Source organism: Monodelphis domestica, chromosome 2 (assembly GCF_027887165.1).
Source record: "Monodelphis domestica isolate mMonDom1 chromosome 2, mMonDom1.pri, whole genome shotgun sequence".
Taxonomy (NCBI): Eukaryota; Metazoa; Chordata; class Mammalia; order Didelphimorphia; family Didelphidae; genus Monodelphis; species Monodelphis domestica.
The window spans coordinates 346,440,703-346,468,529 of record NC_077228.1 but is presented as its reverse complement, the minus strand read 5'-3'; the positions used below and the strand labels follow the sequence as shown (position 1 = coordinate 346,468,529).

The 27,827-nt window shown below is 37.6% G+C and overlaps 1 protein-coding gene across 2 annotated transcripts in view; it reads right to left on the bottom strand.

Moving 5' to 3' along the window:
• Window positions 1-25: 25 nt before the first annotated feature.
• Window positions 26-27,827, bottom strand: part of ANKRD6 (ankyrin repeat domain 6) — a 259,856-nt gene continuing 232,054 nt past the window's right edge. For both annotated transcript variants that reach the window (XM_056818592.1, XM_001376581.4), the window contains 7 exons: window positions 20,861-20,965; window positions 19,109-19,243; window positions 16,790-16,975; window positions 14,817-14,969; window positions 13,473-13,586; window positions 8,530-8,656; window positions 26-6,728 (listed from right to left, as the gene is read on the bottom strand). In XM_056818592.1, the coding sequence (XP_056674570.1) occupies window positions 6,145-6,728; window positions 8,530-8,656; window positions 13,473-13,586; window positions 14,817-14,969; window positions 16,790-16,975; window positions 19,109-19,243; window positions 20,861-20,965 (1,404 nt within the window). In that variant the 3' untranslated portion in view covers window positions 26-6,144. The remainder of the gene's footprint in view (window positions 6,729-8,529; window positions 8,657-13,472; window positions 13,587-14,816; window positions 14,970-16,789; window positions 16,976-19,108; window positions 19,244-20,860; window positions 20,966-27,827) is intronic.

Sequence of the window (27,827 nt, the reverse complement as noted above, 5' to 3'; positions counted from 1 at the left end):
AACAGAAGGAAATAGGCTGAACAACTTTAAAAATAATGTTGAGTTTATTATAACTAATTAAAAAGTGAGCTTTATATAATACAGATTTATTGTTTCACACAATTCTCTTTCTATACCACTTTGTATAAGGAAACATTCTCCTTTTTTGGTATTAGGTTCAGATTAAAAAAGAATTTAAATAGTTACTATGAGTTGAAAAATAGATATTTGGATTGTTTTATTTTGTCTTGAATTAAAGTAAACTACTTGACAGCTGCTTCCAGAAGTCTAGGATTGATGCACTTTTTTTTAAACCCTTACCTTCCATCAGAATCACTACCATGTATTGGTGCTAAGGCAGAAGGGCTAGGCAATGGGGGTTAAGTGACTTGACCAGGGTCACGCAGCTAGAAAGTGTCTGAGGCCAAATTTGAACCTAGGATGGGCTCCCATCTCTAGGCCTGGCTCTCAATCCAATGAGCTGCCCAGCTGCCCCCAATACACTTTCTTAAAGTGATATTAAGGAAAATTCTAAAAATGGTGACAATAAGGGAAAATTTTAGGGTTGTGACTTAATCTAAATTTAATTGGTCATCAGGAAAAATCCCAAATAAAATATTCAAGTCAGTTTGGAAATTTTTTGGTGGTTTAATTAATATAGAGGGAAGGAATATAGAATTTCTCCTGCAAAGACCTCCTCCATGAGGTCTCTTCAGAAGATTAGAGGCTTTCCTAAGAGGATAGTGTTTTGGAAGGTAAAGGAGGAAAGAATCAGCCTAAACTCCAAGAGAGCTCAGAGAAGATGCCTCACCTGAACTAGGTTACTGAGCTTCCCCAGTAGTGTATCAAGGCCTCTTGCCTCCAAACCTGGACAATAGCTTCTGCCATGCCAAGATGCCAAGATGCTCAGCACACTGCTGCCAGAGCTACCTCTCCATGAAAAGAGGCTGAGAGGAAGTGACGTGAAATATATAGACAGTTTTTACATCACTTTCCCGAGTCTCACATGTACCAATGGTAGCTTAAGCTTGATTTAGGACAGCCCAGGGGTCTGTCAGTTGTTTTTGATTTGTCATTTGCTAGCACATGTCTATCATAGGCCATCCTTCTCAACACTTAATACTTAAGTAGGGGTGTAGACATTCCTGTTTTCTTAGACTAAGCAGAGTGGAGTAAATCTAAAGTTCACAGACAGCAACAACTGGTTGTATTTGACAGGGTGTTAAGGTTAAACCATAATTTGGCTTTGGTACCATAACAATATGATCCTAGCGAAGTGACAAATGGATATTCTACCTGAGAAATAATGGTCTTTCAACTTTTTTGAGTCTAAAAACATCTAATTCCTTTTCCATATGATATGTACTCTCATGTCCCTGGTGCAATCTTGTGTAAGATAAACATCCCACGTTCCTTCAGCTGATCTTTATGATCATGAACTCCAGGCCCTTTATCATCCTAATTGCCCTCTGGACTCTCTTCAACTTAACAATTTCATCCTTAAACTCAGCCCAATACTCTAGGTCCAGATGTGTTCTAACTAGGGCCAAACACCACTGGCCAAACACCACTTCTCAATGTAGCCCACATGGATTCTTTTGGGCTGCCACATCATACTTGAGAGTCAATAATTGTCAAGTTTTTAGACCACTAAAAACCTCAAATTCTTTTTAGATGAACTATTTAACCAAGTCTATACTTTTTCAATGGAACCAAAAAAGGACATCTATTCAGGTTTTGCTTTTGTTTTTCTATTTTCTATTTTATTTTTTTGCTTTTGTTTTTTTTAAACCGTTAACCTTCCACCTTAGAATCAATACTACGTATTGATTCCAAGGCAGAATAGCGATAAGGTCTAGGCAAGGGGGGTTAAATGACTTGCCCAGGGTCACATAGCTCGGAAGCAGCTGAGGTCAGATTTGAACATAGGAACTCCTGTCTCTGGGCCTGGCTCTCAATCCACTGAGCCACTCAGCTTCCCCCAACAGTTAACATTTTTTAAACTATCTAGAAACTCATAATTTTTAGCATCCTTTGTCCCCTTTTCTTTTGCTATCCCACCACTGTTAAGGTAGACTGGGAGAGGCATAAAGGACCACGTATTATTTCATATTTTTCTTTTTTTCATGGATTGCAGTAGTGAAAGAAATTGTAGTAAATAGCAGTAAGACCAATGGATTTGGACTTGGAAGACTTGAGTTCACATTCTGATTATATTATGTGAACTTGGGCAAGTCATAACCCCTTTGAGCTTTGAGATCCTTTCTAGCTCTGAATCTGTGTGACCAATTGGTGAAACAATGCCAAGGACAAAAATTAAAGCGTATCAGCCCAATCAGACTCATTTAGTCATCATTTATGATGCATAACTAATGATAAGGGACATGGAAAAAAGCCATCACTCATTAGTTAGGAATGGTTACTCAAAGAATAATGTGTTGAAGCTATCCAAAGCTTAGTAGGTACCCCCATTCCCTATACATGCATCTTAAAGTATAGATAGTGATCATTACAGTGAAACAGTACAATAAAGATAGTTGTTCTTTTAAGTGTTATTGCATAATAACTATCATGCCATTGGAAGGCAAAATTTCATTAATTCATTTTAGGATTCCTTGCATGCCAAGAGTAGCAAATAACTGATTTCTTCTTATTTTTGTCAAGTCCTATGCATTTTCCTGCTTCTGTGTTTTATTAGCTTAGATAATAACATATTTCTTTAACTTATAGGAAAAGTAAATGTAATTTTCCATGAATAAAGTTTAATCTAAAAATTTTATGTGAATTTCTTTATTCTTTTGAAATAGTCCTATTTTCTTTAACTTTTGATTGTTATTTTAAAAGTTTCTTTAATATTTTACCCTCCACAGTCAATACAAGTTTTATAGGAACTAAATTAACTGCACCTCTACCCAAATTTTAAACAAAAACTGTCCATGGTATTTTGCTGTTTATGTGAGAATGTAATCATCTTCTCTCATTGTTGACTGGCAAAGGAGTCAAAAAGGCACATTCTACTTTCAGTTTACTCATGTTATCACTGATGCCATTAAATAATTTTGTCTTTCATAGTAATTCCATTCAATGCAGCAAGCTTGCTTTCTGCTCAATAGCAGATCCATTCACTCTATGCCAAAAGCTGTTTTGTTGGTGGACCACTATACTCTTAGGGACACATGCACAGACATATGTAGGCTAATTGTAAAATATTTTGGGAAACCCCTTTAAGTCACATTTTCAAATATAAAGAAATAGAAATCAGTAACCATTCTGAATAATATTTAATTACTTATAAACTAATTCAGATTGAGTTTTGAAATTAAATGGAAGACAACATACCTTTTTACTGTAATTCTACAGTACTTGAACATTTGACTTAAAAAACATATAAATACCTAATCCTTTATTAAAAGGTTAGAACTAATATGTAATACAGACATTAGTGTACTCGATAATGCACTAAAAGGAATTTTCACAATAATGCTAGATAGCATATTTTGCTTATAGCTACCACCTTATTATACAGAATATTGGCATTCCTAAAAAAAAAATGGCCAGAAAACCAAATTCTGCATATCAGCAAATTTCCTATCAACCTACAGAGACTTATCCCTAACTTTGACACATATTGTTTATATACTATTTCTCCATTTGCTGATAATTCAATTCCTTAGAAGTACAGTTATGAAATTATACTTGTAGGGGCAAAAGAAACCCCTTCAAGAAAAATTACAGATTTGGAACCTATTTTTGATAATTCCGAATAAGACAACTAAAATTCTGACTAAAGCTAGTCATCAGGGTACAGGGTAAAGTGTAGAAAAATCCAGGTTTTGTAATCGGGAAGCTATTACATTTCTACTTGTCTACTTAGTCTACTGAGCACAAGTTTAAAAAGGTTGAAAGACAGTAGCTTTGGGTCAGTAGACAGATCCAAGGCTTTCTACCTCTGCTTCACTCCATAGTTTATCAAGATGGTAATGTAGCAATGAGATAATTATCTGCCTAAAGATTGTTGGTTGGCTGGCTTTAAGCAAACCAGTATTTCCCACCCTACTAGGTCATTAAAAGAAGAGTATTACATACCATGTTTGTATTCTTTGAATTAAATTGAGTTTGAGATTTAATGACACCTCTGAAATCAAACTAGTGATTTGGTATGTTATTAAACAAGGGCAGAGAATTAGTGTTCAGAATCATTTTTAGTTCTAGGTACTCAATATATACCAATTGGATTGAATTAAGGAATGGTCTTAGGGTTACATTTCTCTCTCCCAGGGTTGCATTAGATGATCTCTCAAGTCCCTTCCAGACTCTAAAGTTCCATGAGCTATGATTTTGCTTCAGGAGCAAGACAGAGGAAACTGGCAGCCCCTGGAGTTACTAGTGAACTCTAAAGAGATGAAATGAATGGAAGGCTGCACAGCTCATAAGCAATATAGTTTTAAGGACGAGGAACTAAAAATTGGTAAATGCTGATTTGGGATAATATTAAATCATCAGTTTAACAAGTTACAGAATCGTGAAATTCATTACACTGGGTTAGTCTATTGGGAACTACCACATCTTAATTTAACACTACTCCAAAATGCAAATTTGATAGGTCAATAGCTAATAGACTACAGTTAATTGTGATTTGGTGTTTGGGGGGACTTTTGGATGTGTTTGCTGTCTAAAGTTAGTTCTTTTGTATCTGGTTTAATGATGCTGCTGTTTTTGTATAAGGAAAGGACAATTAATAATGGAATTCTGAATATTTGTTTACATGAAGAATATACTCAAGAAATTCTTAGACTAAGAATTTTAGCAGATGCATATTTCTGTTATGCTCCAAAAGACCAGAAATTTGAAGGGCAAGGTTAATTGGTGAATTAGAACATCTCAAAGCTCGATGGATCTGAATAGGAAGGAATCCCTTTCTATGACATTCCTGACAAGTCTTCATCCAACCTCTGCTTAAACTCCTCCCAAAGTGGTCAATTTTGTACCTCCTAAAGATTTCAATGCAAAAACTACATTTCCAAAGTGTTTATCTTTTCATGAAAAAAAAAAGAAAAGAAAAATGCCTCAATGCCATACTGAATTAGAAAATGGAGGGATGGGGTCTACTGATTCAATTATCCAATTTGCCATCATTAGATCATATTAGTAGAGATGCTTTGAGGTTCTTTAAAGAAAGAAACAATCTAAATTATCTCCATTTCTCCATGGTACTCCTCAGTACCATAAGCTCAAATTCAGAAAGGATTTCAGATGATTTGATTTTGACTTTAAATTGCTCACAGGAACTGTGGGGAACTGAAAGGTTAAAGTTGATTAGTTTGTTTTATAATAATTCTAAGATTGGCCAACGAAAACTGGTCCCCAAACATGTAATTGTGAACAAAAGTTCATTAGAATCTCTAATCTTAGCAAGCATTTCCAACTCTGCTAATTATAACCACTCCCATTAACTATATCACAAATAATTTATTTAAACACACTTGTACTATCATGGCCCACTTTATTACAATGGGTTTTAGAATCTTCTTTTCAATGATTTTTGGATTACAGTTTTGTCAGGGTACTGCATGAAAATCAGAAAATTTCATTACCCCCGAAATCTTTTTTCCTAGGCTTCTTTGTCAGACTTATAAAAATGGCAAACTTGACAGGTAAAGTTCAGTTCATCTCAAAGTCACAGATCATTCAGAGATCTATCATTGTTGAGGCACAGCAGGTGAGTTTGAACAGAAATGTGGAACCAGTTAGCTTGAATTCACAAAGGGCTTTTCTTTTGGTCTTTGATGCACATATTTCATACCTCCTAAATATTAGGCTACAGCTAGAAACCGTTAATATATATCCCACAGTTTCACCATCTTCCTAGCCTGGCCCACTCAATCTAAGACTAGGAACTTCCCAAGAACCTGAACTGATTTTGGGGTTTGTGATGAATCTTGACACTACTTCCTCTGGTGTCAGACATGAGAACTTCAACAATCAGAATTCAGGGCACAAGAGTCACATGACTATCACATTTCAGAAAATAAGTGTTGTGTGTGTACATTTGTATTTAAAGGCATGTCTTTGTGCACCAGGATGAACACTTCTATCCCAGGTATTGCTGTTCATAGCAAAACCAGAAGTCCTGCAAAGTACTCTTACCAACTTGGTGCTTGGGTGCTAACTTTCCTTTCGTACTTTAGTCCTCAGCTTACTGAGTTCCTCTTCTAAACTCTTAATGTGTTCTTTTAGTGTAGCCTTATCTTGCTGAGCTTTCTGATTGGCTTGGCACTGGGCTTCCTCAATCTTCCTCTCATACCACTTTTCCATTTGTGTAGATACAGTCTCAAAAAAATACTGGGTAATTTCTAGAGCTTGGGATGTGTCTCGAATGGGAGGGCCAGCCTGGTGGTCTGCTGCTTGCTGCTGGGTACATGTACTGCCAGAGACATGTGTAGATGCATGTTGCTGGGGCCTATGCCTTGTCTGCCCACTTTTCCCAGACTTCTTCGTTTGAGTGCCTTTGTCGAGGCAGTGACCAGTCTGGTGCTCACATTTAGTTGCTTCAGTCAAGGGCAACAGAGCTGTCTGTACCTTAACGTGTCTCAGTTTCGAGCTCCCACAGTCTAATGATGATGGCTCCTGCTGGAGTCTGTTGGAAACAGTAGAACTAATAAGTGCTTTTTCCTTGGGCCTGACAACCTGAGGAGGGTTAGCAGAAGCAGTGGCTGGACTGGTGGTAGTAACCACCGATTGGTCTGCACCTATTGGAAACAAGAAAAAACAAGTCAGCAAATCTGGCCTATTCACTTAATCATATATAATCCCATGACAACGTGTCAACATTTTATTTATATTAAAGAACAGCGTGGAACACTGTCTTGGGTTACCTTAACAAGGCAATCTATAGCCCTCTATCAATCACATTATTTCCATATTTATACCCTTTTTTCGGGAATCCTTTCTGCCCTTTGCTATTATTCTTATTCATCCTGCTTATATTTTAGACCTGTCAGGGAACCAAAGCCAATCAACTACTTCAATATAAACTTCAAGTTTCCTAATTCCATTTCCTGGTTTCTCAGGATACTGAATTCCACCCCCACCCCCAGAACTAGAAAATTAAATGTACTATTAAAATTGTAGAAATACTAACCTTTCCCCATATCTCAGCCCTGCCACGTGTCTCTCAGCAGTAAACTTCTGGTCTTTAGTTCTAATCCGAAAAGAGTGGTCCAGTTTCTTACTTACAAAGTCCTTTGGAAAACTAGGAGTAGCCCTAATATTTAAGACAGGTGTTCCCAAAGTGATGGAAACCCAGGACGTGCCTATCTGAGGTATCCTCTCCATCTAGAAAAATCTAGAAAACCAATCCCCAAAACAGCCTGGTGGAGCTTTGGTAAAGCAAAAGTCTTAGCAAGAGAAACAGTATAGAGAAGGAACAACTGCCCATACTCTGAGGCTCTCAAAGTTAATATCAAATGCAACATAAAATAAGGCTAATCAGTGTCAAATGAAAGATGTGCTGTTCAAAACATCCTAGGTTATTGGTGAGAGACATCACTATCTAGCACAAGGTAGGAGGACAGTAAACTAGCTGCTATTCCCAGAGATCACTGGCAGAGTTTTCAGTCTAAATCAGGGAGGACAGTGAGGAAATAGAGCAAGTTTGAGGGAGAAGATCCTTTCCCCATTGATGTAAGAGGAATAGATAGCCCAGTTAACCATCCCTAATCTTTGGATGTTATAGTTGAGCTCAGACACATTAGGTGAATGTCAAAGCAAGTTTTCAAAAAGTCTTGTCATGGTGACTGCCCTAGTATATTAACCATATCTTTTAAGAAACTATTGGAAAGAAAGAGAGAGAAAGAAAGAGAGAAAGAGAGAAAGAGAGAAAGAAAGAAAGAAAGAAAGAAAGAAAGAAAGAAAGAAAGAAAGAAAGAAAGAAAGAAAGAAAGAAAGAAAGAAAGAAAGAAAGAAAGAAAGAAAGAAAGAAAGAAAGAAAGAAAGAAAGAAAGAAAGAAAGAAAGAAGGAAAGAAAGGAAAGAAAGAAAGAAAGAAGGAAAGAAAGGAAAGAAAGAAAGGAAAGAAAGAAAGAAAGAAAGAAAGAAAGAAAGAAAGAAAGAAAGAAAGAAAGAAAGAAAGAAAGAAAGAAAGAAAGAAAGAAAGAAAGAAAGAAAGAAAGAAAGAAAGAAAGAAAGAAAGAAAGAAAGAAAGAAAGAAAGAAAGAAAGAAAGAAAGAAAGAAAGAAAGAAAGAAAGAAAGAAAGAAAGAAAGAAAGAAAGAAAGAAAGAAAGAAAAGAAAGAAAGAAAGAAAGAAAGAAAGAAAGAAAGAAAGAAAGAAAGAAAGAAAGAAAGAAAGAAAGAAAGAAAGAAAGGAAGGAAGGAAGGAAGGAAGGAAGGAAGGAAGGAAGGAAGGAAGGAAGGAAGGAAGGAAGAAAGAAAGAAAGAAAAAAGAAAGAAAAAAGAAAGAGAAAGAAACCTCTTCCAAATGATGCTAAAAGATTGTGGATACTTTAAAAGTTCAATGTGTGCAGTTCTGAGGAGGCTCTGGGTTCAGGTTACCTGTGAGGGATTCAGAAGTGGATGGAGTTGATTTGGGCCTAGAGGCTCTAGAATCTCCGGAAAGTTTCAGCTCCAGATTCTGAATCTTTAACATACACCATGTTTTCAATTCATCCACCAGGGACACCTAATAGAGAAGATGCAAAATGGAACTACAAATGAAATAAAGCAATAATTGGGCTTTATTGAAGATGGTAGTTTGTAGTAGAGGACCTGAAATCTGAAAGTCCAGCCTCTCCCTTACTTTATGAGCTAACCCCTAAAAATGCTCAACGAAATTATCAGCTTTTTGTGACACAGTAGAAAGCACATTGAACTTGAGTTAGGCAAATCCATAAAATAGAACTGATGCAATACCAAGTGGTAAAGTGAGGACTAAATGAGATAATCCATATAAAAGCTTTGAAATGGTAATGAATATCGTACACTCCTATCTTCTACTTGTTCTCCATTGGTTGTTACTAGGGGTAGGGGAAGGGAACTCCCTGGTGAGGAAACTCCCTCTACCAACAGAGGTGAGTGAGTTTTCTGAAGTTCATAGTCTAAAGAGAGTCGCCTAGAGAACACAGATTGATTAAGGGACAGCCCAAGGTCTCAGAAGTGAAACTTGAAGCCAGATATTCTTGGTTCTTTCTGTCCCTGACACCATGGAGCTTCTCGGGTTGCTTCTGATTTAGCACAAAGGCAGATATTCATTCATTCATCATTAGATGCTAAAGGTACTGGACAGACCATCCTAGGGGAAGACTAGATGGAGTCTCTGCCCTTGGAGGTGAGACCTGGACTGGCCTTACAGTGGGAAAGCTAAATTCATTTTATTCAATTAATGTGCGATACGATACAATTTCCAACATCGTCATAAATCCAGCTCTACAATTAAGCTCCTGGCAGTCTGTACAAGGCACATTTCAATGAAGTATAACATTATACAAAAGAGAGCTATAATACAATACAGAGTGTGCTGTTATCAGCAGGGCCCAAACAAAACACAACAGGAATTCAGGCAAGGCAGAGATTACATCTCAGCAAGACAAATCTCTCCTCTCCTCCCCAGACCAGTTCCAGTTCTTAACTTCCTTCTTCTCTTCAGTAACACCACCATTCTCCAGGCTGCCCAAGCTTGAAAATGTCATTTAAAAAAGATATTATTCTCTTTATATCCATCCTCGTCTGCTGAAGTCTGGCTAGTGAGGCCAGAAGGGACAGGGCCAAAAAGGCTGATTTGTTTTAATTTGCCAAATCAGTATTTGTTTTAAGAACAGATTAAGAAACTGGTAGCTGTTAGGGGCTGCTAAGTACTCCAAGGGACAGCTAGGTAGTGCAGGTGGATAGAGTGCTGGGCCTGGACTCAGGAAGATCTGTGTTCAAATATAGCCTCAAACACTGGGAAAGTCACTTCACTCCTATTTGCCTTGATGTCCTCATCTGTAAAAATAAATTGGTGATGGAAATGGCAAGCTGCTATAGTGTCTTTGCCAAGAAAACCTCACAGACAGGAGTCCATGGGGTCACAGAGAGTTAGACACAACTGAATAACAAGCTATTAAAGTCTAATAAATATATAACCCATATATATTATATGTCATAAAGGAGGGCTTCTATTTATCACTGTCTTCTCCTGCTGGGCCTCATCCTTTGATTCCTGAGCTTAGAGAGGACCTTGAAAGCTACAGGACCTTTGATCAAGGTCATCTAATTTATCCCTGTCATTTTTACAAATTAGGAAACTGAGGCTTGAAGAGGTAAAGTGACCTGGCAGTACATGGGAGAGACAGGATTCAAATTTAGGTCCTCCGATTTAAAATCTAGCATTCCTTCAATTCCTAGCAATGCCATGCTATTCCTGTTGGCTTTTCCTTTGTAATATAGATCACTGGTCACTTTCCTTTATAGTCCAACTCCTATGGTCCCTTGAGGGCCTCAGCCCTTCATTCCTGGAAATCTGAATTTTCTGCCTCATTTCCAAATCCTCCAAGTTCCAGAAAACTCCAAAAGGGTCTAAAAAGCCTGGACTACAGGATTAAATTTCAGTTCTTTAGCCTACCGCTTGACCTTTCCAAGGCCCAGACTCTCCATCAGAACGTGAAGACAATAGAGAATTTTCTACTTTTCAGAGTGGCCAGAAAGAAAAGTAGTTGGTAAATACCAAGTTCAGGTCAAACCAATAGAGATTTATCAAGAACCTACTGTGTGTAAGGAAATGTGCTAAGTTCTGGACAAAAGGAAAAAATAAAAGTTTCTGTCTTGAAATTTTCACTCTTCTGGGAGATACAATAGTTATACAGGAAAAGAACCCAAGGTAAGAAAAGATGCACAATGGGGCAGATTGGTGGCACAGCGGATGAAGCACCAGGGCTGGAATCGGGAAAATCTGAATTCAAATCTGGCACTTACCAGCTGGGTGACCCTAGGCGAGTCATCCATTCTTTGTCTTCCTCACTTTTCTCATCTATAAAATGAGAATCATAACAACCCCTACCTCCTAGGTTGTTAAGAGGATCAACTGAGGCAATCATTGTAAAGCATTTAGCATAGTACCTGGTACAGGGTAAATACTATATAAATATTAGCTAATATTATTTTTCTTATAAATATGATTATTATGGTTTTAGTTTGCAGAATTTCAGAGTGGGAAGAGACTTCAGAGACCATCTAGCCCATGCCACAGCCCAACAATAGTCCCTTCTGTAACTTATTTGAAAAGTGAGGAGATTTAACCCTTCTTGGAAGTGGTTCATTCTACTTTTGGACAGCAAAAAATATCTCAACAGGTTTATCCTTCATTCAGATCTAAATCTGCTTCTCTCCCACTCCTACTTCCAAGGTAGAAACTGTTATATCTATTCTTTCCTCTCCTTTTCCTACTCCTTTCTACCCTCTGTGGCCAAACAAAACAAAACAAAACAACAACAAAAAAAAAACACCAGCCCTTCTACGTCAGCCTGTCCGATATGTTTTTTTTTAACTCTTCCCTCCAGACCAAACATCCCAGTTCTTTAACCATTCCTCATAAGTCATGATCTCCATGCCCTTTACCACTCTTGCTTCTTTTTTTTTTTTTAAATCCTCTAAGTTTTTCAATATCTTTCCTTAAACGTGGTAACTGGAGCTAAATATGGCAGATGCAGTCTGGCCAGTGCAGAGAATAGTGGGACTGCAAGTTCAATGAGTCAGCAGTCAGTAGACCTGGCAGCAAAAAAGCTAATACTATCTTGGGCTCCATAAGAAGGTCATCACTTCCAGGAAGGGACACGTAATGGTTGCACTTGAACTCTTGGCTGCCCTGGCCAGACCGCTTCTGGAATATTGACCAAGTTCTGGGAATTACCATTTAAGAAGGACAGTATAGTGGGTTGGACAGGCAGAGATAACAGGTGATGCCGGGGAACTTTAATGATGGCACAGAGAAAGGAAAATGTGGAATGTCTCTGTAGACTATTGAGTTCTCAGCCTTGCCTGGCTGGAATCCTGGGACTATGAAAAGGATAAAAGTCAGGGGGGAAAGCTAGCTACAAAATCTCAAAAAGAAGCGACTTGTCTAAAGATTTGTTCCATTTGTTGTTGTTCAGTCCTTTTTCAGTCACATTCAACACGTTGTGACTCCACTTGGGGTTTTCTTGGCAGAGATATTGGAATGGTTTGCTTTTTGCTTCTCCAGATCATTTTACAGATAAAGAAAGGTTATATGATTTTCTCCAGGTCACACAACCAGTAAGTGTCTGAAGCCAGATTTGAACTCAGGAAGATAAGTCTTCTTGACTCCAGGCTCTGTGCCCTAAGCATATGGCATAAAACAATGCAAATACAATGCCTTCTTCAAGTCTCTCATGACACCTCTACCTCCAACACTTTTAGCTTAAGGCTGTGCCTCATACTTCATTGGAAAAAATTGAGAGCTCTCCTAATTTCACATCCCCATATGTGTTCCCCAATTGTCTCCTTCACCCCTATTTCACATATAGAAATAGTTTGTCTCCTTGTCAACCTCTTCCTTCTATTTCATCCCACCACAGACTGACTTCCTCTATCATCACAAATCTCTCCTTTATCTTCCAATATCTCCTGATTTATTGGCTGCTTCTTTGCTGGTGACAAAAATGTCCCTATCCAACCCAAAATTTAAACTCTCATTTGATCTCACCAGTTATCATCCTTTATCTTCCCTCCCTTTTGTGTCTAAACTCTTTGAGAAAGCTATCTAGAGATAATGAGTCTAGTTCCTCCCTTTCTCTTCTCAGCCTATTTTGTTATGGATTTTGATCTCATTCAAGGGAAACCATTCTCTCCAAAAGTCCCTAGTGATTTCTTTATTTTATATCTAATGGCTTTTCTAAATTCTCATTCTACTTTTACCTCTGGGCAAAGCTTTACCTTCTCTATCATTCTTTTCTCCTTCCCTCCTTGTTTCTTGGTTCTCCTCTCTACCTATCCAACCACTTCTTTTCAGTCTCCTTTGCTAGATTTTTATCTAGGTCATACCCACTTGTTCTGAGCCCTCTTCTATGCCCCCTCCCTGGTGATTTCCTTAGCCCTCATGGATTCAATGATCATCTCTATGAAGATGATTCTCAGATTTGTTTATTTGGTCCTAAAGTTTCTCCTGAGTTCTAGTTTCCAAGTCTTCAATAGATATTGCCAAATGTCTCCTAGGCATCTTGAACTAGATGTTCCATAGACATCCTAAACTCAACATGTCTAAGACAAAACTGATCATCTTTCCTCACAAATCTTCCCTTTTTCCAATTCTGAGGAAAGCTCAGTGTCTTCTTTGGCAAAAAGTAGATGTTGTTAAATTTACTGTGGGATCGCCAAGATCAAATGCTAGGTAATGCAACAATCTTGAAGGATTTGGGGTCCTTGGCCTGATGTATGGCAGATCTACAAAATGTCAACAGGTATATCTTCAAACCATAAATTAAAAAACTGGTACTCTTGGTGCTTACCTGTCGTTTCTCTCCCTCATGCTTCTCTAGCTCAGTATGTTGCTGTAGCCGGTTCAGACACTCTGATCTCTCTGCAGATAACCGCTCAGTCATCAACTTATCCAGAACACGGATCTAGGGTGATCAAAAAGGAGTTCATCACTAAGGTCACGGGTCATAAAGCATACATGAAGATAGGCACCAGCCCACATACTCACAAAGAATAAAGTCAATCAGGACAGACCTAATAATAATCAGATGGGGGTCTGAAAAGGGAATTCAGAATATCATTCCCATGTTGTTTTGGTCCTTTTTGTTTTTTCCAGGTGAATCTTAAGGCAAAGTTGTGTCTACTACTGACAGATGCTTAATATATATTATAAAATATTATTACTATATTATTATAGCTCGTTGTATTATAATACAATATATTAAATGATATAATATCATAATACCATACAAGATTATAATATAATATTTTATGTATGATATAATAGTAATTATACAACATAATATTTTATAGAATATTATAATATATTAGAATAATTTAGTATTTATATGATCCTATATCATAATATAATACCACACTATAGTAGATGATATATATCATATATTATAATAATTATTACTATTACATAACAAGGTAGAATGTTACATAATATAGTGTGATATTGTATTATAATATAGGATCATATGATATGCTATATTCTTCTGTAATATAGAAATAATGATGAATTATATACTATAAATAATGACACATTTTCATATATAATAAGCAATATGGTATATAATAAATAAAATATAATTATTAATAGCAAGTGCTATTAATAATTATATATGATACTGTTTTATAACAGTATAGTATTACATACTATGAATAATTATACATTATACTAAATTATAATATAATATAGTATAATACAATACACTGAATTATAGTATATAAAATTTGAAGCCAGATCTAGTTCAAAGTCTAGTGCTCTTTTCCACAGATTTCTCAAGAATGCTTAACAATGAATTTCAGTCTTCTGAGAAGGATCCTGACATTCCCTAAGCCAAGAGGCTCAGTAGTATGGGCTTAATAAGTGCTAACTGATTGATTGATTGATTGGTTTTCTTAGATGGAGAATAAACATCACAATCTCAAGAAAAAGAAATCTACTTAAAAAGTAGAATCAGCATTTTCTAAAATTTCAGTTCACAAATTATATCCATTTTCTTATAGGTATTGTTCATAGAGATGAAGTTTCTTCTGGGAGTATTTGCAGAAAAGAAAACTGGATCCTCAGGTCCCCCCCTCTGCCCCCCCCCATCATAATTTCTTATTAGAAGTATTAATATTATCATTCTGATTCATTTCCTCACTTGATGTTGGGTCTTAGTCTCCATCTGGCCCAGTTTTGTGTTCATCTTATCCTGCACAGTTCCAAACTCTGCCTTTATCTCCTCAACCGTTGCTTCCAGCTGATTCTCCAGTTTATTAATCAATGGCTCACAACGACATCCATTTATTGGTGCCTGGGGAAAAAATTAAGTCTTGATTAATCAAGAGTATTAAGAAAAAAATCATTAACATGGATACAATTAGCAAACTTTTATTTCTTCTTTGGAAATACATTAAAATGCTCTGGGCTAACAGGTTCCATCTCAGAGCTGCAGACAAGTTCAAATTCTGTTGCTGAAAGCTAACATGGAAGGGACATATAGAGCTTCCTTTTATTTTGACAGTTAAGGATTTGGGATATGTATCCAAGTCCTTTGCTTGGCATGAATACACATGAAATCACTATGCATTTTATTTATACATATGTATGTTGTTCAGGCAGTTTAATTTGTCATAAGGATCTGTGGTTTCTTCTACTTTTTTCTTTTCTTTTCTTTTTTTTTTTAAATACTTACCTTCTGTCTTAGAATCAATATTGTATATTGGTTCCAAGGCAGAAGAGCAGTAAGGGCTAGGCAATGGAAGTTAAGTGACGTGCCCAGAGTCACCCAGCTGGGAAGTGTCTGAGGCCAGATTTGAACTCAGGACCTCCTGTCCATCTCTAGGCCTAGCTCTCAATCCACTGAGCCACCCAGCTGCCCTCTCTTCTATTTTTTTCAAAGTGAACTTCAACATCAGTGACCCAAAAAAAATGCAGCTAGGTAGAACAGTAGATAGAGTGCCAGGTCTGGCATCAGGAAGACCTCAATATAAATCTGAACTCAGACATTTACCAGATGTGTGACTCTAGGCAAGTCACTTAACCCCATTTGCCTCAGTTTCCTCATCTGTCAAATGAGCTGGAGAAGAAAATGGCAAACTACTCCAGGATCTTTGCCAAGAAAACTGCCAATGAAGTCACAAAGAGTCAGATATGACTGAAATGACTGAATAACAACAAAGAAACAAACAAACAAAGAGACTTTCCTACCAATGTAGTATTCACTGACTTACAAAGCATATAAAATATTTTTGGTGTTACTATTCTCTGTTATGATAATAAAAATGATCCTTTATACAGCTCTTTAAAGTTTGCAAAGTACCCCATAGGTATTTATTATTATTATTAATTTTTTAAAAACACCCTTACCTTGTTAGTTTCAGTTCTAAGATTGAGGAGTGGTAAGGGCTAGGCAATGGGGGTTAAGTGACTTGCCCAGGGTCACACAGCTAGGAAGTATCTGAGCTCAAATTTGAACCCAGGTTCTCCCCACTCCAGGCCAGGCACTCTATTTACTCTACCACCTAGCTATTCTCTCCCTGGGTCTTTACAACCATCTTTAGAAATAGAGCCCACAATTCTTACTATCCTCATTTTGTAAATGAGGAATCAGAGGCTTGGGAAATTTAAAGCACTTGCCCATGGCCACCCAGAGAGTACGTCTTAAAGATAGGATTCCAAAGCAGATCTCTCTTGATTCACTCCACCATAGAGGTTCCCTTTCTTCTGTCTGGCTGTGCTTGGCAGCCTCACCAGCTCTAACATTCAACCATGGGTTCCAGTCTGGGCTAGCAAGCCTTGAAGTTCCCATCTGTGCATTATCTGGTCCCTTTATAATCATAATAATGTCATTTATTTAGCACTTTAAGATATGCAAAGAGCATTCCATCCATTTAATTCATCTGATCCTTGTAACAACAACATTGAATTTACCTGGCTATAAAACTCTTTTAAATCAGTGATCTTTTAAGCACTTTGGGAATTTTGGTTTGACAAATGGAAGATTGGCTGGGATGGTGGTTCCTCGTGAGAGCTAAATTACAATTCTATTATATCACTAAATTAGTTCCTCCTTACCATTTCTTACCCCATTTCATTTTACACAGCCCTGTTCTAATTGTCTTGTTGAGTCACCTGCATAACTTTTCCATCCTTTCCACGGTACAAAGTGTATAGCTGGTATGCTCTGAACTCATGAGGAGGGGGCGGAGAGGAGCAACGGTGCTTATTCCTCTTTTTGGGGTGATTATGTGAGTTCTTCTGGTGCCCAGGAATGGTCTGCTGGTCTGCTGGTGAGGTGGGGTCAGAGAATGCAGATACCTGAGAGGGAGAGAGAGAGAGAGAGGGAGAGAGGGAGAGAGGGAGAGAGGGAGAGAGGGAGAGAGAGAGAGAGAGGGAGAGAGGGAGAGAGAGGAGAGAGAGAGAGAGAGAGAGAGAGAGAGAGAGAGAGAGAGAGAGAGAGGGAGAGAGGGAGAGAGACACAGAGAGAGAGAGACAGACAGACAGACAGACAGACAGAGACAGAGAGACAGAGAGAGATTCCTCTCAGTTACCACTGTCACTCGAAAGTACATGAGCAAAAATAACACCAATATTTCTCTGATAAGGGCAATGGACCCGAGATCCATTATTACTTTTAATTTTATTAATAGCATTTATTTCCCAGGATCTCAGCTCCTTCTCTCCCTGCATTATAGAAGGCATCAACCAAAAGACAGACACGTTCATACAAATCATGTTGTTCATATTTCCAATTTTTCAGTTCATTCTCTGGGGGTGACATTGACAAGTTATTCTTCAAATATTATATCCGTAGCTGTATATAATATTCTCTTGGTTCTACTCATTTTACTATTCATTATCCCATGCAGTTCTTTTCAAGTTAAAAAAAAAAACTTAGCTTGCTCATCTTTTCTTATGGAGCAGAGGTATTCCACCACATTCATATACCACAATTTATTTAGCCATTCCCCGATTAGTGGACATCCCCCCCAATTTTGTCTCACAATGCTCTCCATTTCTTGTTTACTCATTAATTACTCTTTTATTCATAAACTTGAAGAAATATTTCCCTGTTCTAATTTACTGAAATAGGGTTTGTTTGTTTTTGAAAATTTTATTTAATTAGTCAATTTAGAACATTATTCCTTGGTTACAAGAATCATATTCTTTCCCTCCACTCCCCCCCAACCCTTCCTGTAGTTGATGTGCAATTCCACTGGGTTTGTTTGTTTTTGTAAAAACCTTAACTTCTGTTTTAGAATTGATACAAAGTATTGGTTCCGAAGTATTGGTTCTTTGCCACCATAAAGAGAGCTGCTATAAATATTTTGGAACAAGTAAGCTCTTTTCCTTTTCCCCTGATCTCCTTGGGAAAAAGACACAGTTTTATAACCCTCTGGATGTAATTCCAAATTGCTCTCCAAAATGGTTGACTTGGCTCACAGTTCTACCAACAGTCTATGTGTCCCCATTTTTCCACATTCCTTCCAACATCTGTCATTTTTCCCTTTTGTCATTGTAGCCAATCTGACGGGTGTGAGATGATATCTCAGAATTGTCTTGGTGTGCATTTCCCTAATCAGAGGTGATTTAGAACATTTTGAAATATACCTATATGTGACTCTGATTTCATCTGACAATCATCTGTTCATATCTTTTGCCCATTTATCAATGGTGGATGGCTCTTATAAGTTTGACAAAATTCTCTACATATTTTAGATATGAGACCTCTATGTGAGAGGCTGTCTATAAAGATTTTCCCCTCAATTTTCTGCTTTCTTTCTAATCTTGGCAACATTTGTTTTATTTGTACAAAACCTTTTAAATTTAATGTACTCAAAATTATCCATTTTATATCTCACAATGCTCTCCATTTCTTATTTACTCATAAATTACTCTTTTATTGATAAATTTGAAGGAATCTTTCCCTGTTCTTCTAATTTATTGAAACAGGGTTTGTTTGTTTTTGTAAAAACCTTAACTTCTGTTTTAGAATTGATACTAAGTATTGGTTCCTAAGCAGAATAGTGGTAAGGGCTTGGCAAATGGGGTCAAGTGACTTGACCAGGGTCAAACAGCTAGGCAATATCTGAGACCTGATTTGCACTTAGGACAGTATGTCTCCAGATCTGTCTATCTATTCATTGAGCCCCATATACTTTTGCTAAAGGAATTATTGGTTCAAAATTTGGTCATTAAATTTATTGCCTCTCTTAGATTAATAGGTGTGTAGTATTCTCTACAAAGCAGTGTGTCCAAAGAAATATGGTGGCTACAGGAACAGCCTGTAGGTATGATCAGTCACTTTTGACTTTATTACTCTCACTACAAATCAGTAACAAGGAACTGGGGCTTCTGGTCAATATAGAGATGACATTCCTAGTCAGATGCCTAACTACCAGACTCTTAGCTCCTTTCCTCAGAGGGATCTGCTTTCAAATCCATCACTACCTTTTGTTTTGGCTTTTTCTTTCGGTTATTCTTTGTCCGGGGCTCTGGAGATGCTGAGTGGAATTCTTCTTTGGCTTCTTCTTTCTTCTGTGTGACTTGCTCACTGCTGGGAGTATCTGCTGCTGAGACACTTCCCTACAAGAAACAGATGGAGAAAGAAACTTACAAGAGGTCCTTTTAGGGTGTCTGATTTTATAGAGGAGAAATGAGGGGAGCCCAGGTTCACCTCTCAGAATCCTGGACAGTGATGATACCTTTTGCTGGGGATCTTATGTTCATCAACTTGATTTTAAGAAAATATTCTGATAACTATATTTGAGTATAATTGGTTTCCTTTGTAATCCTAAGCATTTTATTTTGTACTTCTAAAAATACCATTCTGAGAACAAAGGGGGTTCATAAAAACAAACCAAAAAAAAGTTGAGAACCTCTGGCTAATAGGATATTTAGAAGTGGGCACAACTTTAAAGCCGTGGAGTCTGGATACTTGCTCTTTCTATTTGATCTGGTTTTAGCAAAACAAACCAATAATCTGAATGTTTTCTTATTTTTAGATACTAAGAAAAGCAATATTCTTAATCTTGTTTTATTTTAAGTTTTATTAATGTGTTTTGTTTTTAAATATTACATATATTTACAGATTACTTATCCTTCACGGAAAGTCTCTTATAATAAAGTAAAATGGTTAAGTAACACTAATAATGTTATGATTTCATCTGGCAATATATGCAATATTCCACATCTGCATAGTATTCTCCAACATCAAATAAATCAAAATCTATTTTCTTTAGCTCCTACCTCCCATCCTATTGGGAAAAAAATTAAATTTCTTATAAAAAAAATTTAGTCAAGAAAAACAATTTTCTCTCAGTGGCTTTTCAAGAACCGTGGAGACCTAAGACATCTCTAATAATATTCTAACATCTTAGCACTGTAACAGGATAAGGACTTTTGAAATTCAACCATCACCTAACATTTATTCATAAACACTTGAATATTGGAAGCTAAGAACCTCAGTAGCATAAATAGACAAGGTCCCCAGTCTAAATGGGACCATACAGAAATCATTTAGGGATGTGCTAAGTAATGCCCTTTTTTTTTTTCTGCCAAGTGATAGTATCTCAAGTGAACACAGTAGGTCCAGGACATTGGAGCAGTCCCTCTGAATACTGGTACTTGACTGTAAAGTGGCATCCTCTGTCTGATTCTGGATTTATCAAATTTATAGGGCACCTCTAAATAGTGGGACCAAAGCTACTTGGCCTTGAAACTTATGAATAAAACATGAATCACTTACAAATAAAATATGAACCATTTCTTAATGAAACACTTACAACTTTGATACTGAGAATCAAGAGAGAAGGTTTTGAAAAGGACAGAAGCACATGGCTACTGACATAATTATAAGTGTTAAAAGGCACATTTCTGGGGCTTGTATCTCAGTATCCCTTAGATAACTAAGGAGCTCTTGGTGTCCAATGGGCCTATGGCAAAGGAAGAGGAAAAAAATCTTTTCATTTTCCTGTTAATTTTTGTGATTATGAAAGGAACAAATTGAGAGGCTGAGGAACATGATTTGAAATTTTGGTGTAGAAAGAATATAAAGCCAAAAGAAAGGAGAAAGACTCCAACTAATATCTGAAGGAGAGATGGAAAGAAGGCAAAGCTTGCCAGAGGCCCATCATGGGGGCCAGTCAGGGTTAGGGTTACATCCTTCATCGGTGAGGTAGACAATAGACACATGTCACACACCTTGCTCTGGGCCACCTCATCTCGTGGCACAGACTGAGCTCTCCTCTCCTCCTTGAGCCTCTCTCTCTTTTTTCTTAGGCTTCTCCCACGACTGAAGCGCAAGACCTGAGATGAGGAAAACATATCACTATCAGAACTTAGGGTTCCTGACTAGGAGGTAGGGTTAGGGGATGAGAAGATGGCAGGAGGTACTCTGAGGTTAAAAAATGAGGGTCTGACAATGTTTTTTCATCTAAGGTGTTTATAATTTAATAAAACATCTCAAATACTCTTACATATATTTGCTGAACAAAGTTGGAGAAAATCATGCAGCCTTTCTGACTGTATTTGTTACAATTTCAATTACACAACTTCAACTGGGCACCCACTACTGGTAGGCAATCCTTCTACACCAATCATGTCCATTCCCATCAAATTCCATCAAATCCCATTCTCCACAGCAGCTCTTCCTCCTCATCACACCCAGTCCCCCCTTCCCCCATCCTCTAATTTGAGAACCTTTTCTTATGTTTTACAGAAAAAATGAGATCCCTTTACCATGAGCTCCCTCTTCTCCCCTCTTCCTCATCTTATAGAATTCGCAGGCTCTCTGCCACTATTTTCCTTCACCCCTTGTCTCACATGAAGAGGTGGCGTTATTCCTTACTGTTATAAGTAAGAGAGCAGATGAGGTGGGCCTGCAGGGCGATGCATGATGCAGATGCAGAGAAAAGATTCCAGAATGTGTGTGTGGGGGGAGTGTGAGACAGTTAACTGGGGTTGGAGCTGGCTCTTTCTCTGGTTTGACCAGGAGGGACTGGCTGCTTTCTCTTGGTGGCTGTTTCTACCTTATCTTTTCCATCCTACCTGCTTCCCTGCTGGCTGGTAGATATCTACAGAGCTTCCTGGTGTGATGCTGAACCATCTGTCTGTACGATTAGGTCTGAGGTCCATCTGGAGCCAGGATCTTTCCTGGGCCCTGTCCTGCCTAACTGCCAAACCCCACTGCCTCTATTACCATCAAAAGGGGGGGGGGTTGGGGTTAGTGTAGGTTTATTTATATTAGGGTCTGGGATCTTAGACAGATAGGTGAGGATCAGTGTAGTTCAAAATCTATGAAGAAATCTCTGTGAAGAGATATTTAGATGGGGGGGGGGGGTTAGATAGTTGACATTAGTTTAGGATTATCCCAAATTCCATTTTTATTTTCCCTTGTTTAATAAATCTAACAATCTGTCCCTGTTATATAGTGGTCTGCGTTTGTTACTTCAGGACAGGCTCTGCTTGAACTGGTTGGCCTTCCTTCTGATACTGACCTACAATAAACATCTAATCCCATCCCCAAACCACCCTCCATTACATTACAAAGGAAAAACCTTCTAACTGCACAAGTGATCCGGTTGTAGCCCATCTCCTCAAATAGAATGCCTCCTCTGTCATCCCTGCTCTAACACTCTTTTTCAGTCTTTCCTTGTTTACTGCCTATAAGCACGTCCATTTCTCCCTCATCCTCAAAAAAAATCCTTGCCTGATTTCCCTCCCCTCTCCCACCTCCCCCATCAATGCTATCTTCTTATATCTCTTTTGTCCTTTACGGCAAACTCCTTGAGAAAGTCTACAATAGATGACGTCCCTTTCCCACCTCACTCTCTTCTTAACCTCCTAGCACCAAGCTTCTGACCTCACCATTCCATCCACATGGCACTCTCCAAAGTTTTCAATGATGTCTTAATGGCCAAATCCAATAGGTTTTTTTTTTTCCTCAATCCTCATTCTTCTTGACTTTTCTTGAGTCTCTTTGACACTGCTGATGATTCTCTTCTGCTTGATTCTCTCTACTCTTCAGGTTTTTAGGACACCACTTTCTCCTGGTTTTCTTCCTCCCTATCTAATAACTCCTCCATCTCCTTTGCTGACTCCATCTAGGTCACACCCTCTAACCACAGAGGTCCCAAAGGACTCAGTTCTGGGTCCTTTTCTCTTCTCCTATCCCACTTCACTTGGTCATCACATTAGCTCCCATGGATTTCGTTAGTATCATCATGCTGATGATGCTTAAATCTACTTAACCACTCCAACTAACCTCCAATCCCAAATTTCTAACTCCTTTTTAGACATCTCAAACTGGACGTCTAGTAAACATCTTAAATCCAACACGCCCAAAATAGAACGCATTGTCTTCCCCTTAAACCGTTACCCTGCTTCAGTTCCTATTACTGTTGAGGGCAGTCACCAAGGTCCTGGTTGCTACTACCTACCTGTGGCTTCCATAGTGACACTGCCTCCTTTCTCACCTGGTGGAAAGCGACATAGCTTTCCTTGTTATTATTATTGGTCAGCCAAGTAAGGAAGCTTTATTAAAACTAAAAAACATTTTGAGAATAATCCTCTCAGTCCCTCAGTCTAACAACCTGGGTGTCATCCTCGACTTCTCCCTACTTTCAACCCCCAAACCCAATCTATTGCCAATACAATTTTACCTTTGGAACATTTTTCAAATATGTCCCCTTAATTTCTCTGATATGGCAACTACCTTGGTGAAGGCTTTCATGAACTCATCCTAGGACAACTGCAATACCTTGTGAGTGGGTCTGCCTCTTTCAAGTGCCTTCTTCATCCTCCATCCAGCTGCCAAAGTCAGTTTCCAAAAATGCTGGTCTGACCATATTACTCCCCTCAAATTCCAGTGACTCCCTATCACCTCAAGGATCAAATATGGAACCTTTTGTTTGATCTTCAAAGCCCTTCATGACTACATGCACATACCTTTCCAGTTTTTTAAAAATACATTATTCCCTGAGAGGTACTCTTCAATCCAGTGATACTAGCTTCCTGGATGTTTCTTGAAAAAGTCACTCCATCTCTTAGCTGCCCTCTGCCTGGAAAGCTCTCCCTCTTCATCTCTCCTTTCATGCATTCAGTGGTTTCTTTCAAATTTCAATTAAAATCTCATCTTTTATGGGAAGCTTTCCCCAACTTTTATTTTTTTTTTCTAATGACTTTCCTCTGTTAATTATTTGCTTGCTCATTGTCAACCCCTACCCCTCACTCCCACCCCATTAGATTGTTAGTTCCTTGAGGGCAGGGACTACCTTTTGGCTCTTTTTGAATCTCCAGTCCTTAGCACAATGCCTGGCACATAGTATGCACTTAATAAATGTTTACTGATTGATTGATTTAACTATATAATGTTTATCCTTTTCTGCCTTCTAGCAGAATTGGGAAAAGGCACAATTTAATAATTACTGAAAATTCCCTTTAATAAATATGATGTGAAATAACATTCAATTAGTGGCAAAAAATCTTTTTCTTATTAAATTGTAGGTTAACAATCCTTTACATTGCACAGCTGGTCATCTCATCCATCATCTTGGTGCAGAGGAGTAAATATGTCAAACTCTCTTGTTCAATTCATACCTATCAGCATCTTGGTTGAACCAATGTGATCCTTTCACCTATAAGCATTTACAACTTAATGATCAGACAAAATACATTTTCTACCACAATCTTTAGAGATATTTCATCATTAAAGGAAGATTTAGCTGGAAGGGACTCTGAAAGAATCATCTTGTCCTTAAATAGCTATGATGTCATCCCTCTGTTTTATGCCAGAGGCTATCTCAAGACCCAGAGAAGTTGGCAATGAGCCAAAGATCATAGTGTTTGTCTGAAATTAAAATTTCACTCATTAATTCCTTAGAAGCAGCTGCGCATCTCAGTGGCTAGTGTATTAGATTCAGTCAGAAAATCCTGAGTTCAAATCCTGATGCTGTGTGAACCCGGGAAACTTTTAATTTTTATCTAGTTTAGTTTCTTCATCTATAAAATAAGGTTGATAGAGGCATCTACCTATTATACAAAGTTGTTGCGAGGAACAAATAAAATAATATACTCAAAATACTTTGCAAAACTTTAAAGCATTGTTAATTCTTTAAATGTATTTAATTAAAATTATTATTATTGCAAAAATAATAACTAATTAAAATATATTTATTTCCAAATTAAAATAAATTTACTTATTAAGTTGATTTTTAAATTATTATTATAAAAATAAGTTGTCAGTGATAAGTAAGACACAGAATGATACTTTAAACTTTAATATCAGACTATCCTCATCTACTATTTATAAAAAGTAAAGAGATACACTCAAGGCAATATAAAGGACTTCTCTTCTGTAAGAACAAAATACAAAAGAATTTACTAAAAAATATTTGTCTTCATGTGATCTGTTGAATAAGTGAACCATATACTTTGCTGACGTGAGATTCATCTATTAGGTACCTACTATGTGGCAAACTATTCAGCCCATAAGCTGTTTCTAGAGTAGAACTTAGTTTGGTTGGGAAGGCAAGTTAAGGGTAAGGAAGCAACTTGTTTTCTTAGCTCATGTACTATGGAACGCTTTCAATCAGGTCATAAGTCAAATGTTCATCTTTTTTTTTTTTTAAACTCTTACCTTCTGTCTTAGAATCAATACTGGGTATTGGTTCCAAGGTAGAAGAGCAGTATGGACTAGGCAATGGGGGGGTAAGTGACTTGCCCAGGGTCACACAGCCAGGAAGTATCTGAGGCCACTTTTGAACTCAGTACCTCCCTTCTCTAGACCTGGCTCTCTACCCACTGAACCACTTAGCTGCCCCCAAACTCTCACCTTAAAGTCCAGCTTCTGAAGTATTTTTCTGCATTAAGTCAATCAAAATTGACAAATGAATTTTAGGTACATAAATAAAAGTCATCCAAGATAAAAATAATCATCAGAAAGATTAATTCTTTGTAACATATCTATCCAGTGGAAATAACTTTATATGGGCTGCAGATTCTCTCATGGAATGGTAATGCCCATTAAATAGGATGTCATAATCTCTAATACTCCCAAAGAATCAGAGAATGGTGAGTATGAAGCTTGGGAAAGAAGAGACCTTGTGCAGATGGTCCACAGATTTGGCAGATGCTAGGGGCCTGAGAGATGATCCAGTCCAACTGGCTTCAATTCACAGATGAAGCCAAGAGACATTAGGTTATGTGCCTCAGGTTAGGGAACCTGGCCTGGCCCTTGATCTCCTGACTCCCAGAATTCAATACCATTTTCATGACACCTTATTTATTTTTAGCTCATGACAGAACAGAAGAATGTCTTGTTAGATAATACAAACAATAAAACGATTGTTTCCAAACTTAAATCACTAAGAGAACATGTCCCAAAGTCTCTATTGCTTACTCAAAAGCCCCTTCATTTAGAAATGAAGGCAATATTTAAACATTATAATAAAGTCCAAATGAACTGTTCTCTACTATTATTCATTATGTCATGGATTGTTAACTAAGGGCACAGAGACCTTTGGCTTGGGATATTTTTTATTTTTTTTGTAAAATAGCAGAGGGAGAATGTGAGGAGAAAGGATGGATCCTCAACAGCTTCTGCTCCTCAAGGTTATACACTAAGATCTTGAGGAATGACTAATAATACGGTGACACTTGGGCTATTGAAGAAAAGTGAAGGTCTTGGGGTAACATAAACCTGTGGAACTCTATATGGGAAATGGAGGTGGCTTCAAGATAAGATGCTGTTATTGAGTGGACGTGAAAAATTAAGTCACTGAAATATGGGATAACAACTGTGTTCTCATAGCACTTTGTCCTCCTCTTGCATCCTTTTCATATTCTCATTTGTATTACATTTGGGTAAATATTTCATCACATCTATGAGATGAAAAATAATGGTCATAAAGTAAGATAGCTGAGTGGCACAGTAGATAGAGAATGGGACATTAAGTCAGTAACATTCATCTTCCAGAGTTCAAATCTGGCCTCAGATATTTACTAGCTTGTGTGACCCTTGGTAAGCCACTTAACCCTATTTGCCTCAGTTTCCTTCTCTGTAAAACAAGCTGGGAAGGAAATGGCAAACCAGTCCAGTATCTTTGCCAAGAAAACCCCCAAATGGGGTCATGAATCACTGAAAATGACTGAACAAAGATAACATCCACAATATGGGGATAATGATACCTCCTACCTGTGTAATTAGAAAATCTTGAACCCCTAAAACTACATTACCCAGAATGCTTTTCCCTTTGTGCATATTTGCATTTTCATGCAATTGTTTATAAGTTCTGTAGCTCCTCCCTATCACTCTCTTCTCTCTTGACCGGGCTGGGTTTGGGTCATTCTTTTACTTTAGTTATTATTAATAAAACTTAAAATATAATACTAAGTTACTGAATATTAATTTTAATCTTTATCTACCTTACAGGGTCATTATGAGGATTAAATGAGTTAACAAGTGGAAAGTGCATTGCAAACTTTAAAATGCTATATAAATACTAGCTATTGTTATTATTGACAGACTTAAAAAAATCTTCATAGGTACACAATACATAGTAGGTTGGATTTTAAAAAAAAACCTTTAGCTTCTTCTATCTTAGAATCAGTATGCAAGCACATATTGGTTCCAAGACAGAAAAAAGGTGAGGCAATGGGGGTTAAGTGACTTGCCCAGGGTCACACAGCTAGGAAATGTAGGAGGTTAGATTTGAATGCAGGTGCTCCTGAACCCAAGACTGTCACTCTAACCACTAAGCCACCAAGCTGAGGTTTTTAATCTATGTTGAAAGTGGTTGTTCAATTGTTTTTTTCAGTCATATCTTTATGACCTCATCTAAGGTTTTCTTGGCAAAGAGACTAGAGTAGTTTGCCATTTCTTTCTCCAGCTCATTTTACAGATTAAGAAACTGAGGCCAATAGGGGTTAAGTGACTTGACTATGGTCACACAGCTACTAAGTAAGGTCTGAGTTGGACTCAGGAAAATGAGTCTTCAGGTCTCCATATCCATCCTTTTTATCCATTGTGCCACCTAGCTGCCCAATTGTGGGTACAAATGAATAACTGCCTCACGGTTGTTAAGCCTTTTTTTACTTTTCAAAGTTTTTTCACATCTCCTAGAAACCAGTTTCCTACAACAAGGCTTCAAAAGGTATGCTTCAATGAACA